Consider the following 16,917-nt stretch of genomic DNA (forward strand, 5'->3'; position numbering starts at 1 on the left):
GGCCCAGGCGTGCCAAAATTACGCGGAGTACTGTGCCGCTGCCGGATGGCAAGGCAATATGAGATGCAAGCTTGACCCGGAAAACTTTGAGGAAGGAAGCGTGGAGCTCACACTTTCAACCGGTGCCATTGGTAGTGATCGCAGCGATGAAGAACACCACCGGGTGGCTGAGTTTATTCTGTATATGGCCACTCGTGACCTCGACACCTACCCCTTCAAGTGTCTTCACCAAGTGGACTTGGTTGTGCACGAAGACTACAGAAAGAAAGTGGTTGAGATGGCCGCTCGGATGGCTCGAAAAGACGACACCAACATCATGACCTTCGACACCTTTATTCTGGGGGAGGAAGAGTGGTTTGACGATGAGCTTTTTGACCTTGTGAACGACCACTAAGTCGTGCTCAATAGGCTAGCGCATCCGAGCCAATACTTAAATTAGTTTGTATGTGAATATTGAATGTGAATGAATTCCAAAGTAAACTTCCACGCAATTCAAACGTAGATACTCCATTAGTAGCTTCAACCAACCCCTATGAATGAGCAAGGTGATGACGTTTATCACAGTGAATCTTCCGAAGATTCCAGTAATCATAGGAAGAACAAAGCTTTTTGTGAGAAACGTACGTTACCAACATAATATTATTGCCAAAATTAGAATCCATGACGTGATTTATAGTTTTGGCAATACCAGTCAACTTATGGCGCACAATACCCCGTCATCTTATTAATAGACTGATTGAAGTGAATGCGGAGGGCCAATGACCCCGAATATTCGCAATAGCTCCAATAGTTCTGACCCCACCAAGCCATTGACACATTCGGGGAACACATGGTGGACACCTAATGAGGTAGGTATTACTGTGTTGTACGATGTGATGGAAATTGCTTTTCTGCTAATATGGAGTTGCCATAGCAGTAGTTTCCTTTATGCATGGTAGACCACAGCCACAGGACTCAGACAAAGCCAATCCCGAACTGACTTGGATATGGCAAACGGCCCCACGCACTCATTGGTTCATAATTGGCTGTGGAAACACCTCAGCGGAGTAACAAGATGAGCTTGTCACTTGACGTTTTTGCTATGAATAACAAGTGGTGGGTCACAAATTCCCTGCGGCAACATCCTGATACATATCCTGAAACATCATGCCATGCAGATTATAGGGGGTCCGAGCGAAGTATAAATAGCGTGCCAATTCCTTGAGAAGTATTGCCACTGGAAATATGGAGCAGCCTGGAATCAAACAAGAAGGTGAAGCCCCTGCTTGGACTTCATATTGGTTTGTTCAAGACGAAAATGACGAAAATTTGGCGGCATGTGACTGGTGCCTTGGGAAAGTTGCTAAAGCTGACATGGAGGCGCACCTCATAAACCACGAGTTGGACAAAACGACTATCAACTACGTCAGAAATCCTCCAATTGATGGCTATGGCCGTCGATTCACAATTTTTGGTGAACTAATTGAAGAAGCCGATGATGTCGGACCCCGGTCGACGGTTGACCCTCGAGCTCAACAAAACTGGGTTTATTATTGGTTCTCTCAAGTCAATCCAAACAACACAAACTCGAGCTGCGATTTGTGTCACAAAGTCGTTGATGAAGTTGACATGGAAGCTCATCTTCAGCGTCACAGAGTGACCATCAATGCAAAAAATTACACGAAGAAACCTCCTGTTGACGGTCACGGCCGTCGTTACACCGATTATGGTTTACCAATCGAATAAGTCCATGAGTAAAGCCCAACTGAAGCTCAAAAGCTGATTGCATCAACTTTCGTTCACCACTATTTCGTATTCATCATTATTCGGTCCGCGTGTGTCTGCGCTTTTCCATGTTATCCAAAATAAAAAACGAAAAAAAACTTGCTCAACACAATCATAGTTGCTCTTTAATAGTGAATGTTTGTAATTGCCAATACAAATAAGTTTCACGATGTAATTTAATCCCCGGTTGTAACAATGTCCGTCGACGTTTGATTAATCATCCCTCGTCTTCTCCGTAGGGATTGATAAAAGTAAATGCAAAATGATCGATGACTTAGTGGTAGTGGTGCTTGGTTCTAGCCCCCCGACGTCTGCTATATCCAGTATAGCTTCGGTTTCGTGCCCCACTAACGTTGATGGATGGAAGCGTCAAAGTACCACAACACTAGAAGCAGACATAGCAAACCGGCAATGAGACCCGATACCGCCATCCGCTCGAAGTACACCGCCAATACCTGGCGCCGATCGGGAGTGAAACTGCGGTCACTGAGTTTCGCCACCGCACTCGCCACACACTGGCCGTGGGTCCATCCGTAGGCGACCATAAGCACTAAATAAAAGCCATCGCCGCCCCACCACGGTCCCCGGTCCTTAATGTTGCATCCAGCAAATAAGATCCAGAAGATGGGACGGATAAACACGTAGGACCGCAATTGCTCAAACTTGGTGAGGATGACCCGCCGCAGCCACCAGATGCTACCGCCATAGGCGCTAGCTTCACCAACGGCCCAGGCAAGCCAACTGATCGGGGTGAACCAGCTGCGGTTGGTCTGAGGGTGAGTGGGGAACACCGTGAAGCAAAAGTACGGTAACGCCGCCAGCACGAGATAGGTGCCAGCAATAATGCCGAGAGTCATCACATCCTCGCCAGGGACATCGACTAACGGGGTATCATCGGTCACCTTCAGTTCCACGTCTTGGGGGATGTCAACGACGACGCCGTGGCCTTGTTCGATGGTATCTGGCTGAGTATGGGTATGGTCGATGAATAAGTACACCGTGGCAAGTGCAAGGACACCGGCGCCAGCAAAATAGAGGGCCATCCCCGGATGGGTGGCGCTGATATTGAGTACCGGCTCCCCCCAGTGAGCACTAGCCACGAGCCATAAGGGCACCGCCACCAGCATGACGCCGTGGCCCCAGAGCACGTAGAGGGGCTCAGTAGAGCACATTGCCACCACCATGCTTCCCTTAGAGACAATGACGTTGGCCACGGTAGTGGCGAGCACCGCCGCTACCGCAATCCAATAGAATTTGCCGGAATCGGTGGCCATAATAGACGCCAGAAGACACAGTAAAGCAAGCACGGCGCCGGCGCCGGCACCAATGGCAATGCCCTTGGCGTCACGGGCACGAGTGGGCACCCCCCAGAGCGGCGGCAACGTCGCCGCTAGGCTGGCGACGAGGGCGACCACCGTCGGGTGGAGCAACGCCGGCTGCTTGGAGAAGCGGAGACTGAAGAACACCAGGGCCACCACCACCACCCGCACGGGGAGTCCCGCGAGCGCACCAACGGCGACGAGATGGGCGCGGGAAAACATGCGCGGATTTGGCTGACGTGTTTGGTTTGTGGTTGGTATTGATTTTTCGCCAGAGCGGTTTCCGGGCGCGCGCCTGCGGTGTTCCCTGACACATAAATCACCAAGGCGGGCTCGTAACGGGTAAGCTTAGTGTTTTTTTTCAAGGGGTCGATAATTTCGCACTACTCAAACCCGTGGCCCTGTTAATGCGCCGAGCCTCGCACTCGCCCTGAGTACGGAATCCGGTATTTGCCGGTGATAAAACCTACCCAATGTGGTCCCATTTTACCGATGCAAACGCGCTCCATTTGTCTACCGGTTTTGGCGGGCTAAATAGAGCCCGCCAAGCCCAGGCACGGCGTGAGTGGTTTATCGTCCCGATTAGGCAAGTAAACCACTCACGGGTTTAATTATATAAGTCGCCAGCATCCATCGGCATCACACCTGAAACCTTACGGAAACATGGACATGGCACTGATGACCATGAGCGACGTGGCGCTGCTGGCACTGGCAAGCTTGCTGCTGGCGACGATGGCGGCGATGATGTCGGGAATGTCGGGCATGGACCACCTGTCGATGGACATGGACCACATGTCGATGGACCACCTGATGGGCCACCTGATGGATCCCAGCATGATGTCGGCGCACTCGGCAATGATGGCCAGCATGTCGGGGATGTCGGGAATGGACCACATGTCGATGGACCACATGTCGGGAATGGACCACATGTCGGGAATGGACCACATGTCAATGGATCACCTGTCGATGGACCACATGTCGATGCATATGGGTGGCAACCTGTCTATGGGCGGAATGGGCGGAATGGACATGGGGGGCAAACTGAAACACATGATGAACATGTGGTTTACGGCGCACTTCTTGGACTACCCCGTGGTGTTCCACAAGCTCACCGCCAACAACGGGGCCCAGGCGTTCGGGATCTTTGTGCTTTTGTTCTTCGTGGCGTTTTTCGTCAAGGGGATGGACTTCTTGCGGATGTGGCTCGAAGTGAGAGTGTGGAAGAACCCCGTCTACCTCGATTCGTGTGGCGACGCCACCGCCAGCTACGAGAAGCCGCTGTGGCCGGTGCGCATCTTCCGCGACTGTGTGCGTCTTTTCCTTTGCTTTGTCCCCGAGATGTTCGGCTACTACTTGATGCTTGCCACCATGACGTACGTATTGGTGTACTTCTTCGCCGTGGTGACGGGGATGGCGTTGGGGAAGTTTGCCTTTGATAAACTCAGTTACTTTATGGGCTTACAGCCGGCTGGCGCCACGAGATGTTGATTAATATTCTGTATTTAGCACGATTTAATGATTTATTTGTCACGAGAAACTAAGAAAATGTGTAGTCGCTAACCGTCCCGACTTCTTCGCTAACGGTCACCGTAAACCAATTATGAAAGATCACAAATTTCTACGAACAGATCAAACAATCCTAGGCATAACATACATCCATTACCAGGGCCGTCCTATGTCAACAAATCGGGACGGTACCACAAATTGGGTCCAGAGGACACAAGTCCATTAGGAAAGTTTGCTGGCTTGAGAACCCCGATGGTTCCAGGCACCATCTCCAAGGAACGGCTGTCACAACCGATATAGTCGAGTTGTGTGACATTTTCAAAGTTCAACATGTGCACGTTTTGGCAGCTCGTTAACCTGAGTTTCCTCAACGTCGATGGCAAATCAAGTCTGTTAGATGAAACGGGCTTAATGTCGGTGTGTCTGATCGTCAACGACGTGAGATTTCGGCAATTGCTAAACAAATCTCTGGAAAAGGACAGATAGGAAGAAAGGATAAGTTTCTCCACCATAAGAGGAATGTGGTTGAGATTGTCGCAAATCAATTCTTGACAAGTCACGTTAGTGATAGTGACGTTTTGAACATCTGATTGACAGATCGTGAGGGACCGCGCTGTGATGGTGGGAGTGTGGATGAACTTACAATCCCGAATGAGGATCGTGTCTGCCGAAAGCGTCACTTCCCCTAAACGGAGAAGTCCAAGAGAAATGTACTCAAGACGTTGGTTGATGACAAGATCAGCCACCAAGGGTTTCCCATCCAATAAAGTGAGACGACGAAGTTTCGGGACTCGTTCCAAAAGCCCCTCTCTATCTCTTGCACGTAACTCCGTCACATTCGGCACGTTGCACTCCACAAGAGACAGATAACATTCCAACTCCAAAGTTTCAAGATTAGCACAGTTGACCGTTAAATTTGTGGCATAGTCTACCAGCAAGCGCTTAAGTGTAGGGGATCTCACGGTCACATCACAATCCACACTACTGCAAATGTACCCAAATACTTCAAGCTGTAAGGGAATACCCTCGACGGGACGGCCGGAATCAATAACTAGCTCAACCAAATTAGGCGGCAACGGGGTGTGCTCCGTGAGACGCTCTTTGTACCCAACGCGTAATCTTCTCAAGTTCAGCATCAAAGTCAAGTCATTAGTCCGACCGAAGTATTCGCATGACTCAAGTTGATTTTGTTGACCGTACGTTAAAACATCGTTGATGTGATTTATGCGGCCATCAAGAGAAACGCTTCGAAGATTGGGACAATGAATGTTTTTGAGGCTCTGCAGGCTCAGGAGTTCAAGGTCCTTCAAATTAGCACAGATTGTACCTTCGGGAATCTCGTCAACATCGGCAGATTCGATTCGGTCCCAGAAAATACCGTTAGCAGGACCCAGTATGTGCTTGAGGTTCGGAAGTGAGGATCCATCCACAGAAGCATCCTCCCCATTGAAAATTGAGATATAGGTGATCAGCGGCGGTAACTCACCATAGAAGTCGTGGTCGCAATCGCCAATTCGACATTTAGTGAGGTTAGTCAAGTGTACTAAGCTTGGATGCAGAGACTCGAATTGGCATTCAACAAGCGAAAGTTGCTCAACGGTGACAGGAAACTCGTCAGTGTTGACCAAAACACCGAATAAAACTAGTTCAGTTACCTCAGAGATATCGCCAAGATTGATGCGTGAGAATCCGGCACCTTCGTCATACACATTCAAGTCCAATCGTTCAACTTTCACCTGCTTAAGGTACAACTTGACAATCTCGAAAAGTTCAACAGGCACTTCAACGTTAATCTTGCACGGTGGAAACATTGCCAACATGGGGAAGTCAACTTTGGAAGTATCACCGTCACAGAGGTGCTCCACGGTCACATTCTCCACCCGCTTTTTGAAGTGGCGAGTGGAAGTTCGCCGGAACGTCTCGTAGTCAGGACGGATACTGTAGGCCTCGAACATCAGACGCAATGAGTAAAGATCAAGGAACTTGAAGATCTCATCATAAACGTCGTAAGGGAGAGCCACGAATCGCAGTGGAGCCATGGCGTCAATTGAAAGGAGCCGGTGACTGGTGAGAAGAAAGAGGGATCACCACCAAGTTAAAAGGGGAGGGGTAAGGCGACGCCTGACCCTGTGCGGCATTTTTGCTGGGCAAATGCTGGAGTTGCCTCGTCTTGGTCTGTTGTGGAAATAGGTGGAGCGCGCATTAGTGGTGGTACACGCGTTGCCCTTGCTAACCGAGCACCTGAATTGATGAATATATGCGGTAAAGTTCAAAGAGAGAAGTCTGAATGTGTTTGTTATTGTAATCATCGATGAATTTAATAGTTTGATAGAGTTATGGGAACCGGTGTTGCCGCCCATCTCCTTGCACAGTCACAATCATCATCAGCGGGGATCAGTATACTCATTATCGCAGATGAAGTAGAGATAATCTGTAACGCTAGAATTATTTTAAATTGAACTGAGAATATTTGCTCATTTAGTGAATTTCTTAATTTCTCTATACCATTGACAATTTAAACACATCAATCTCAAACCATATCCCTCATCAAGTGGGACTCGAATCGTAATTCTAACTAAGTAGACCTATGTCACATATCAGTAAGTAAAAGTCGACCTTAACCAATACTTTCTTTGAGATGTCACCTTCATTTGCAACAATACTAATCGACTACAATCACAGCCTAATGAAATCTGGATTACTTTGTCTATTTAAATTATATGCGGCATTCTAAATGATATATAAGTTTCATGATCGGGGGTCTATAACTGCCTCGTGTCGGTCGTAACATCGTCGTCATTAGTTCATCATGGGGTGAAGGGGGCAAACAGGTCATTCGTAGTAGAACATAAACTCGTCGGGCCGGTCGTGGTCGTCGTCCAGCACCTCCATGTCCGACTCGTCCAGCAAGTAGAGCCCGGCGGCGTCGGTGGTGGTGGTGCGGGAGAGGATGGACCCGGGGGACGAGCTGTGGCTGGCGAGGGCCCAGGTGTCGCTGGCGGCGTCCAGCGGGGCGGGGGATGCCGCCTCGGACGGGGCCACCTGGTGGTCACTTGTCGGCAGCGCCGCACGCACCACTCCCGGCGCCGGCACCGGGTGAGACTCGACGGGCTTTGTCGAGGGGTCCGTCGCCACTGAGGCGTCGACCAGGGTCGGGGTAAGCACGTGGAGGTCGGTGATGCTTCTCTCAAGCGCCACCACCTCGGGGTCGAGCCGCTGGCGCTTGCGGCGGGGGCGGTGGTCGCCGTCGTCGTCGTCGTCACTGGCGCCGGAAGTCGCCGGCGACCACAGCGGGGGGGCGCCACCGCCACCGCCACCGCCGCCGCCTTTGGTGAGGGCACACCACCAGCGCGTGGGCGGGAACCAGTGCATCGCCAGCGTCATATTTGTCGGGGGGCGCCACCGCGGCTGTCGGTGGTGATGTGACTGAATAATCGATGGGGGCGATGTCGAGGGTGTGGATTTGCTGTCTATAGATATTATATCCACGCGGTGTGCACATAGCCGCCTACAGAAATAAAAAAAAAAAAAACACAGTGGCAAGCAGCATGGCGTCACTATCCCGCATCGGGGAAAAGATCGGCCCGCGGGCAATATAGGGCGCCGTGCCTTCCCTCGGTACTTCTGCCGTGGCTGGCACAGAGAGTTACCGTCTTGGAAATTAGAGCTGGGCGAGCGGGTGGTGTCGATGTGGGCACCACGGTGGTGGGTACCTGTTACAGGTTTACATGCTCCAGGGGTGATGTCACACTGGGGAGTGGCTGCTCTATGAGGCAGAGCAACTCGGCCGTTGCCGAATCCCGCCCTGAGCTTCCCCTCCAATCTTTGGGGGGATGTACTTCATATTGTAGCCCTTCCCCCCACCCTCCATCGGGCCGTATGCCACGAGGGAGGAGGGGAGCAGAGCGCCACAAAAGATGTGCTTAGTTATCAGTAATACCAGTACAATTCAACTATCATTTGATTATAAAATAAAATTTCATTCACTAAAAATGTGGAGGGTTCTCGTCCGGAGAAGAGTTGAGCAGGGTGTGTGCTCTGGTTGCAAATCGCGCAGTATCTCTGGCCCCTCACCAATTGTAACCAAATCCACAAATAATTATTGCGCTGGTTTAAGCTCAACTTTCAATTCCTCGTCTTTATCCCATGTTTTCGACTCACCGTAGTTGTTCCACGTGTTGTACAGCCAGTTATTACCATAATAGAAATATTGGCGATCATAGGGTTCGAGCACGAGACCGTCACGTAATCTGGCCACCAAATCAGGGTTCAGCGTGAAATAGCGAGAAAAGGCGATTAATGTCCGGTCATTATCCACATCGTCAACAATGCGCTTAAACTTCGGAGAATCATAAGTATAATTGCCCGCTCGGATAATCTTACCTTTCCAGATTAAGGGGACAAAGTCCAAGTTCTCGTTTTCATGGTCGATCACGTTAGCCTTGGTATCGTTGACTCGAGGGTCTAAAACCGACACATACGCCACTTCCTTGCCTTGATCAGCTCTCCGTTGTAATTCCGATAATAAATACCCGTAATTGACCACGGGGTGTACTGCGGATTCGCGGCCTTTCATGCCATCCTGATTTCTCCAGGGGGAAATACGTATAGCGACCTTATCGTAGCCGAACTCGGAGCCTAATCTGTCAATAAGTTCGAGGATAAACCGCGATCTGTTTTCAATGGAGCCACCGTATTTATCGGTGCGATGGTTGGATTCAGGAGAAAGGAATTGGTCGAGCAAATAGCCATGAGCCCCGTGAAGCTCAATATAATCAAAATTAGCCCCCTCAAGAGCGTTTCTAGCAGCTTTAGGATACACTTCTTCCACTAAGTTTTCCACTTCTTCCGTAGTTAATGCTCTTAACGGCCACTCTGCTTCTTTAGCTTTGGCCTCGGCTTGTTCTGAATCATAAATTGCCAGTGCCGAAACGTAATCAATTTTCCTTTGTTTAAGGAAATTAGGGTCGGCTTTACGTCCCAAGAACCAAAGCTGAGACGCAATCTTCAGCTGGTTAGCGTGGACTTTGTCTACCACTGCTTTCCACGCTTGGGTTTGCGCGTCGTTCCATATCCCCGGTGCGTTACTTTGACCGGTGGCTAGCGGCGCCACGTACGTCGCTTCAACAACAATAAGCGAACCGGGGGTTTTGGAGTGCTCGTCATAGTACTGGACCGTGAGCTGAGACGGCACGTGGTCGTTGGTGGCCCTTAATCTGGTGGAAGGGGCGTGCACTACTCGGTGCGTCAATTGGTGTTTCCCCACGGTAATCGGCTGGAACACCTTAGTATCTTTAAGTGGGTTGGGCGTTTCACTCTGAGTCATCTTTGAATTGGTTGTGGCCTGAGATTCGTGGAACTATGGTGGTTTATATATTGAGCAGAAATGCCACAGTATGTTGTACTTTGGCGCACCCCTGCACCATGGCACGTGAACCAGATAAGCCAGGATCGAAGTTTACCCTGTTTAAAACGGCCAAACATCTTGAACAATTGATTCTGAACTTGAACGACATTGTTCCGGTGGTTGTTTTGTTTAGCTAGATGTTCAGAAATTGAAGCACTACTCAATATAATTCTCTCAGAAATTGAAATAGTATATGGTAGGTTTCGGAGATAATCGGAAATTGAAACAATTCTCAGAAATTGAAATAGTATATGATAGGTGTCGGAGATAATCGGACAATAGCGGGAACATTACCGTTATCAGATGCTGAGAAAGCACTTCATATTCACTATTTCCTAAACCAGATAAGCTAGGATCGAGGTTTAGTTTAAAACGGCCAAACATCTTGAACAATTGATTCTAAACTTGAACGACAGTGTTCTGGTGGTTGTTTTGTTTAGCTAGATGTTTAGAAATTGAAGCACTACTCAATATAATTCTCTCCGAAATTGAAATAGTACATGATAGGTGTTACCAGTCCGGATACCATGTACGCATCGAAGGGTTAACAATAGGTGTCGGAGATAATCGGACATTGGCGGCAACATTACCATTGTTTAGCTAGATGTTCAGAAATTGAAGCACTACTCAATATAATTCTCTCAGAAACTGAAATAGTATATGATAGGTGTCGGAGATAATCGGAAATTGAAATAATTCTCTCAGAAATAGAAATAGTATATGATAGGTGTCGGAGATAATCGGACATTGGCGGCATCATTACCGTTATCAGATGCTGAGAAACCACTTCATATTCACTATTTCCTAGAGTTGGAGGGGTCGGATCATACGGGATCGTTCGAGTGATCGTGGTGTATCATCCCTCTGTGACTGATTCAAGTCTGGTTAATTGGACATTCCCCCATGTGAATCTTGAATTTCAAGTTTGAATAACTAATCACGGTCATCAGTGGAATCAAATTAAACGTTAGATACACAGGTTTGATGATAGGGGATACCCCGGCGGTTTCCTTATTTAGGCACCACAACGATTACAATGGGGGTTAACAATAGACTGAAGGGGCTTCGGGTGGCACTTGGCTGAATCAGCCATTGTCAGGCGAGCAACCGGAATTGCGTCGGCAAACGGTATGCATTCAATTGGGACAATAGTCCACAAATCAAGTAGATAAGTTCACGACTTCCATGGCTGGAAAGTCTTATAGCTATACAATGATTTGGTGGGTCATTGGTGGGTCATTGGAGGGGACGATTGGAGGGGACGATTGTCGCGACCGCATTTGGGTGCGGCGAAGCGCGGTTGCCAAATGAGGAAGGCACGTGATTCACGTGCCAACAGTTAAATCAGGGTAGATAGGAATCAGAGTGACCGTACGATTACTCAGTAGCCTCCATTGAGTCGAGTGGATCAAATTTCTCAGCAAGAAGACTTCAATAAAGCTTAGCTTTTCAACGAGATGACTATGGAAGCTTAATGGAATAAAGTAGATCAGAACTGGAAACTAGTCATCATCAATAGATAAATGTCATTCATAATCTCCATTTAGTAAGCAAATCATCATAATTTATCTCAAAGAAACCCTTCGTTGACACATTCCAGTCTGTCACTCGCGCTCGCCACTATACGGCTAAAACCCCACGAAATATCTGACTCAAACATAGTGGTGACCCCACCTAATTTTTTTCTACACTTAATCTACCCCTCCATATTACCCCATCTCACAATTGAAATTTCCAGTCGCCCCTGTCAGTAATCTATTTTTCACTACCGCCGTCACACCTCATCCCTCACTCATCTCTCCCTTACCGCCAACCAAACAACCCCAACCCACACACTTCCCTTCAAAACAACACACTCCCTAAATTTATCTTTCTTCTAAAGACTTTTTAAATGTTTAGGTCACGCAGGTTAGGCGTGGAATTTTCTCGTTCGTTTGGCTGGAGACCCACCCAGCGCCTGGACGTTTTTTCATCGCGAAAATCTTTTCCCTTACCCGCAAGGATGAACTACGACGACATCGATAACGCCGTGCCCGACATCGTCATTGGCGGCGATGCCGAGCCCGTGGAGGAGGAGCTTGTCTACGAGCACGACGTCGAGGACGGCGCCGACGCCGCCGACACCGCCGACGAGCCCGTCAAGGAGAAGAAGCTGGTGGCGTTCGCCGTCGCCGACGAGTACGACGCCGAGGCCGCCAAGCGGGAATTTGAGGAAGGCGGCGGGTTACCCGAACAACCCGACGCGCTGACGGTGGATTTCTCGAAGCTCACGCCGTTGCTGGACGTGATTATCAACCGCCAGGCCACCATCAACATCGGTACCATTGGCCACGTCGCCCACGGTAAGCTGACGGTGGTAAGAGCGATTTCCGGGGTGCAAACGGTCAGATTCAAGGACGAGTTGGAACGTAATATCACCATCAAGTTGGGGTACGCCAACGCCAAGATCTACAAGTGTCTGAACCCGGAGTGTCCCGAGCCCGACTGCTACCACTCGTTCAAGTCGGACAAAGAGATCCACCCCAAGTGTCTTCGTGAAGGCTGTGACGGCCGCTACAACTTGGTGCGCCACGTGTCGTTCGTCGATTGCCCGGGGCACGATATTTTGATGTCGACGATGCTTTCGGGGGCGGCGGTGATGGACGCCGCCCTTTTGCTTATTGCCGGGAACGAGCTGTGCCCGCAACCGCAGACGTCGGAACACTTAGCCGCCATCGAGATCATGAAGTTGAAGCACGTCATCATCTTACAGAACAAGGTCGACTTGATGCGCGAGGCGCTGGCGCTCGACCACCAAAAGCTGATTTTGCAGTTTATCCGCGGCACCATCGCCGACGGCGCCCCCATCGTCCCCATCTCGGCTCAGTTGAAGTACAACATCGACGCCGTCAACGAATTCATTTGCAACTACATCCCCGTCCCCGTGCGCGACTTCATGGCGGCGTCGAAGCTCATTGTCATCCGGTCGTTTGACGTCAATAAACCCGGTGCCGAGATCGACGACTTGAAAGGTGGCGTCGCTGGTGGTTCGATTTTGCTGGGGGTTTTCAAATTGGGCGATGAGATCGAAATTAGACCCGGTATCGTCACCAAGGACGACAACGGTAAGGTGCAATGCAAGCCGATCTACTCGTACGTGGTGTCGCTTTTCGCCGAAGACAACGACTTGAAGTTTGCCGTCCCCGGGGGGCTTATCGGGGTGGGTACCAAGGTCGACCCCACCCTTTGCCGTGCCGACCGGTTGGTGGGGCAAGTGGTGGGCTCGAAGGGGACGTTGCCGCTGATCTACACCGACATTGAGATCAACTACTTCCTCTTGAGAAGATTGTTGGGTGTCAAGACCGAGGGCCAGCTGAAGGGGGCTAAGGTGCGCAAGTTGGAGAAGGGCGAAGTGTTGATGGTCAACATTGGTTCCACCGCTACTGGGGCTAAGGTTGTCGCCGTGCAAGCGGATATGGCCCGTTTACAGTTGACGCTGCCGGCGTGTACCGAGGTCAACGAGAAGATCGCCTTGAGTAGACGTATCGACAAGCACTGGCGGTTGATTGGGTGGGCCACCGTCAAGCTGGGGACGACGTTGGAGCCGGTGGCGTGAGGAATGCATGTATTATAGAGCGGTTAGGGACGTGTAATAAAACGTGATTGAAATAGCGTGTAGAACTAGTAAGGAAATGAGTGAATTAAAGCCATTTTTGCGGCAAAAGTGGCTCATTGCTAGTATGGTGGGATAATGCCAAAGCAATTTTTTTCGCAGAAGCCTTTATGGCCAAGTGGTAAGGCACCTCACTAGTAATGAGGAGATCGTCAGTTCGAATCTGGCTGAAGGCAATCTTATCTTTTTGCAACCGTTCGATGAGACCCCGTCGCCAACAATTACCGTGTTTACCAGCTTTTGCCCATAATTTTTGAAAATTTTTAATCAAAATTTTTTATTGACGACTTAGGCAACGTCCCACGCTTTACTCTTTATACTCGTGTGCCTCGGTAGGACCGGAAGGCAGCACGATTTTTTTCATCTCGCACCTTTCGCCTCGATTAACCCTGATCGAGATATTAAATAGCTCCACCAAACTTGGACAAAATCAAACCAAAATGACTTGAAATCGACTTCTTCAATCTACTAATCACATATACTTCCACCTGACTCTTTTTCGTTTCCCTCCCAACCTTTTTAGGGTGGTATTTCTCGTCCCTTCTTCCGCCCTAAAAAGGTCTCCCCGCGTTTTTTTTTTTTCGCTTCGGTGGAGGCCTACTACCAACAAGCAAGACCGCCTCACTTCGTCGCCGTTTTCACCCACAGCATGATCCTCCGATGTGTGCGGTGGCAGTCGACCACGGGGTTCACCAGGGTGACGACACCGTACCTGGATAGTGTATACAAGCCGATCATCGCCCAGGGGATCCGGGGGCTCGACCAGTTGGACGTCCCCAAGGACTTCCACGCCGGCAACCAGGAAGTGGTGATTGACCGCGACCAACAACGGCTGCTTGAAGGGATCATCGAGCTGTTTGAAGCGCCGATGCAGACGCTGATTGGCTACGGGTCGGGGGTGCTCCCTCAGGCGGGGTACACTAAACAAGACCAGCAAATCGACTTTATAAACGTGGTGGGCGACGCTAACCAGTTCCATCGGCGAAATTTGCAACAGTATCCGGGGCATTATCTGACCAAGAACCTCGCGTTATTACGGTGGATCCAGGGGAAAGACGGCATCTATTTTAACCCGTTTTGTCCCATAAACGGCCACACGGTGAAATACGGGACCGTACTGCGCCAGGCGGCTCTCCACGATTTGCTGGAGTGGACCCAGCTTTATTTCGCCGGCAGACTCCACAAACCAGTCAATTTTGTCCGCGATAACGACCCCATGGTCAAGTTCTTGAACCAATACAATCTCAAAAATGCGTTGACGCTTTCGGTGTTTATGTTGGGGCTGGGCAAACCTACAAAGGTCCTGATTCCCGAGACGTTTTCCGAGCGCCAGCTCTACGAACAGATTACCCGGTTATCGTATATGGGCGATTTCCGGATGAAAGTGGGGGGGGAAAACCCTCACAAGGTTAAAAATATCGTCGAGAAACAGTTTAACTTGTTTAAGCAAGTTTACGAGCCCATCATCGACTATTTCGTCCATCGGGGCTATCTTGTCATCAGTGAAAGTGGCCCTAACAAAGTGTTTAGGGCCAATTTGCTGGTCAACCACCGCATCCAGTTGGTGCTGACACTACCGCTTGGGTTCCGCAAACAGCTCTACGGGATGTACCAGGATAAGCTGATCAAGGAGATCGCTAAGGACCCTAAGCTCGCCGATAACATGCAGAGCGTGGTGCTGCGGATCATCTGGCTGCTGCTGATCAAACAGGCGATCCGCGGGGTGCTTTCGGCGGGGCTTATACAACTGGTCAAGTACGCGTTGGCGAAGAACGCCAAGTTCTGGAAGCTGAGGGGGGAAAAGGCATAGGGTTTTAATAGACATTCATTCACAATAGATTCATTCAAAATACATTCAGAACACATTCGAAATACATTCAAAACACATCCAATAGTATTTATTAGCATTCATTGACAATTACACATTTAAACGACATTCATTAATTTTCACCGAAAACACTTTGTAAAAGCTCAAAGGAAATTAGCAAAAACACAACGTATGCTAATCATCTGATGTAACCTTTCTTTGTTTGATCGTTTGAATTAGAAAGGTCCCACCATCAGCCAGACACGAAGTGAGGGAACAAATGGGTGCCAAACTCACCACAGTATGCTGTAGTATGAAGTTTGCCAGCAAATAGAGAGATACTCAGCTCGGGGATCTCGACTATACTTTGTCAGCTTATGGATTGGTGGCTTTTTTAGCCCAGTGTCTCCCAGAGAGAAGTTGATGGTGTGTCTCCAACCCAGTGAAACTATTCGTTATCAGTCGACAATCAAGATTATGATCACAAACATAGAGATTACAGTGGCAGTCTCTTATCAAGTCCAAGATAAGATACCGCCACATCTACAAGTTCACCCCACCCCTTCGCCACCAAGTTCAGTCTTTCATAACGTTCATTAGAGCTATTAAGCTTCCCTATAATCCCAAGGAATAAATCAATTGGACGATTGTCTCAGTTGGTTGGAAACCAACTTGACGTCGGAAGACAACTCCTCGACACGGAGGGAGTCTCTCGGGGGAGTGCCGGCCCCAAGGCGCTCGAGCCAAGGGCGGCCCTTGCGGTCGCGGCTGGCCTGCTTGTTGAGCAAGCGGGTGTGGTTCTCCTCGGGGGTCAAGATCTTGCCCCAAAACTTGTCGCCAATCAGCATAATTGAAAAAGTAGTTTAAAAGCTAAACTGATGAGGGAAACTCTGTTATATATACGACTATAGGCAGGTCTGGCAATCAGCTGCCACGCGGCTCTGTTGTGACCCCACCCTTATCGCGGGGGGCGACACCGATACCGGGGCCTGAGCCGCGCCCTGCGCACCCGTCGTAATCAACAATATACGAGGCAGAACGGGTGTGCCACTAAATGGATATATACTGCTTACTATGAGACTTGTTTCGCGTGGTATAGTGGTGGCCTCGGGTGTTTCAGCGTGGTGTGGCTCTAAATATCAATTTTTGGAGGTCGTTGTTTGCTTGGGGTGTGGCTTGGAGGCGTGGCGATAAAGCAAGGTCGTGCCAAGACATAATTCCCCACTCCCACGGCGAAATGCCGAAAACGACCAAACGGAGGCGGAATAGGGTTTTTTGGACGGAGTATTGCGAAGGGGATCAGCAATGGTAGTGTTTTGGATCGTGTGTGTGTGTAGTGGTAGTCATCGTGAGGCAGGTCAGCCGCATTACCCCAGAAACGCGTCGCCCTGTGGTTTCGCAGCCGTGCTGGTAGTGCCTTGTCAGCGGCACTCACCGCGCACGGCACCACAAATTGCGCGAC

General features: G+C 49.6%; 9 protein-coding genes across 9 annotated transcripts; 5 read left to right on the plus strand and 4 right to left on the minus strand. All coding sequences in view use genetic code 12, as the record gives it.

The window, feature by feature from the left end:
- Positions 1 to 58: 58 nt before the first annotated feature.
- Positions 59 to 394, plus strand: DIURU_001812 (uncharacterized protein; the record flags this gene model as incomplete). Its single annotated transcript, XM_034154397.1, has 1 exon — positions 59 to 394. One exon carries the CDS (start codon positions 59 to 61, stop codon positions 392 to 394), a length of 336 nt encoding a protein of 111 aa, XP_034013346.1.
- An 830-nt stretch (positions 395 to 1,224) lies between these two features.
- Positions 1,225 to 1,725, plus strand: DIURU_001813 (uncharacterized protein; the record flags this gene model as incomplete). Its single annotated transcript, XM_034154398.1, has 1 exon — positions 1,225 to 1,725. One exon carries the CDS (start codon positions 1,225 to 1,227, stop codon positions 1,723 to 1,725), a length of 501 nt encoding a protein of 166 aa, XP_034013347.1.
- Positions 1,726 to 2,111: 386 nt separating this feature from the next.
- DIURU_001814 (uncharacterized protein) lies at positions 2,112 to 3,305 on the minus strand (the record flags this gene model as incomplete). Its single annotated transcript, XM_034154399.1, has 1 exon — positions 2,112 to 3,305. The coding sequence occupies one exon, from the start codon at positions 3,303 to 3,305 to the stop codon at positions 2,112 to 2,114; it is 1,194 nt and encodes a 397-aa protein (XP_034013348.1).
- Positions 3,306 to 3,746: 441 nt separating this feature from the next.
- Positions 3,747 to 4,571, plus strand: DIURU_001815 (copper transporter family protein; the record flags this gene model as incomplete). The annotated part of the gene is made up of 1 exon (XM_034154400.1): positions 3,747 to 4,571. One exon carries the CDS (start codon positions 3,747 to 3,749, stop codon positions 4,569 to 4,571), a length of 825 nt encoding a protein of 274 aa, XP_034013349.1.
- Positions 4,572 to 4,756: 185 nt separating this feature from the next.
- Positions 4,757 to 6,628, minus strand: DIURU_001816 (uncharacterized protein; the record flags this gene model as incomplete). Its single annotated transcript, XM_034154401.1, has 1 exon — positions 4,757 to 6,628. One exon carries the CDS (start codon positions 6,626 to 6,628, stop codon positions 4,757 to 4,759), a length of 1,872 nt encoding a protein of 623 aa, XP_034013350.1.
- Positions 6,629 to 7,421: 793 nt separating this feature from the next.
- DIURU_001817 (uncharacterized protein) lies at positions 7,422 to 7,961 on the minus strand (the record flags this gene model as incomplete). The annotated part of the gene is made up of 1 exon (XM_034154402.1): positions 7,422 to 7,961. One exon carries the CDS (start codon positions 7,959 to 7,961, stop codon positions 7,422 to 7,424), a length of 540 nt encoding a protein of 179 aa, XP_034013351.1.
- A 727-nt stretch (positions 7,962 to 8,688) lies between these two features.
- Positions 8,689 to 9,915, minus strand: DIURU_001818 (alkene reductase; the record flags this gene model as incomplete). Its single annotated transcript, XM_034154403.1, has 1 exon — positions 8,689 to 9,915. The coding sequence occupies one exon, from the start codon at positions 9,913 to 9,915 to the stop codon at positions 8,689 to 8,691; it is 1,227 nt and encodes a 408-aa protein (XP_034013352.1).
- Positions 9,916 to 11,998: 2,083 nt separating this feature from the next.
- GCD11 (translation initiation factor eIF2 subunit gamma) lies at positions 11,999 to 13,591 on the plus strand (the record flags this gene model as incomplete). Its single annotated transcript, XM_034154404.1, has 1 exon — positions 11,999 to 13,591. The coding sequence occupies one exon, from the start codon at positions 11,999 to 12,001 to the stop codon at positions 13,589 to 13,591; it is 1,593 nt and encodes a 530-aa protein (XP_034013353.1).
- Positions 13,592 to 14,297: 706 nt separating this feature from the next.
- On the plus strand, positions 14,298 to 15,458 carry PTH1 (putative phosphatidate cytidylyltransferase; the record flags this gene model as incomplete). Its single annotated transcript, XM_034154406.1, has 1 exon — positions 14,298 to 15,458. One exon carries the CDS (start codon positions 14,298 to 14,300, stop codon positions 15,456 to 15,458), a length of 1,161 nt encoding a protein of 386 aa, XP_034013354.1.
- Positions 15,459 to 16,917: the final 1,459 nt, after the last annotated feature.

Source organism: Diutina rugosa (assembly GCF_008704595.1).
Source record: "Diutina rugosa strain CBS 613 chromosome Unknown scaffold32_size146972, whole genome shotgun sequence".
Lineage (NCBI taxonomy): Eukaryota > Fungi > Ascomycota > Pichiomycetes > Serinales > Debaryomycetaceae > Diutina > Diutina rugosa.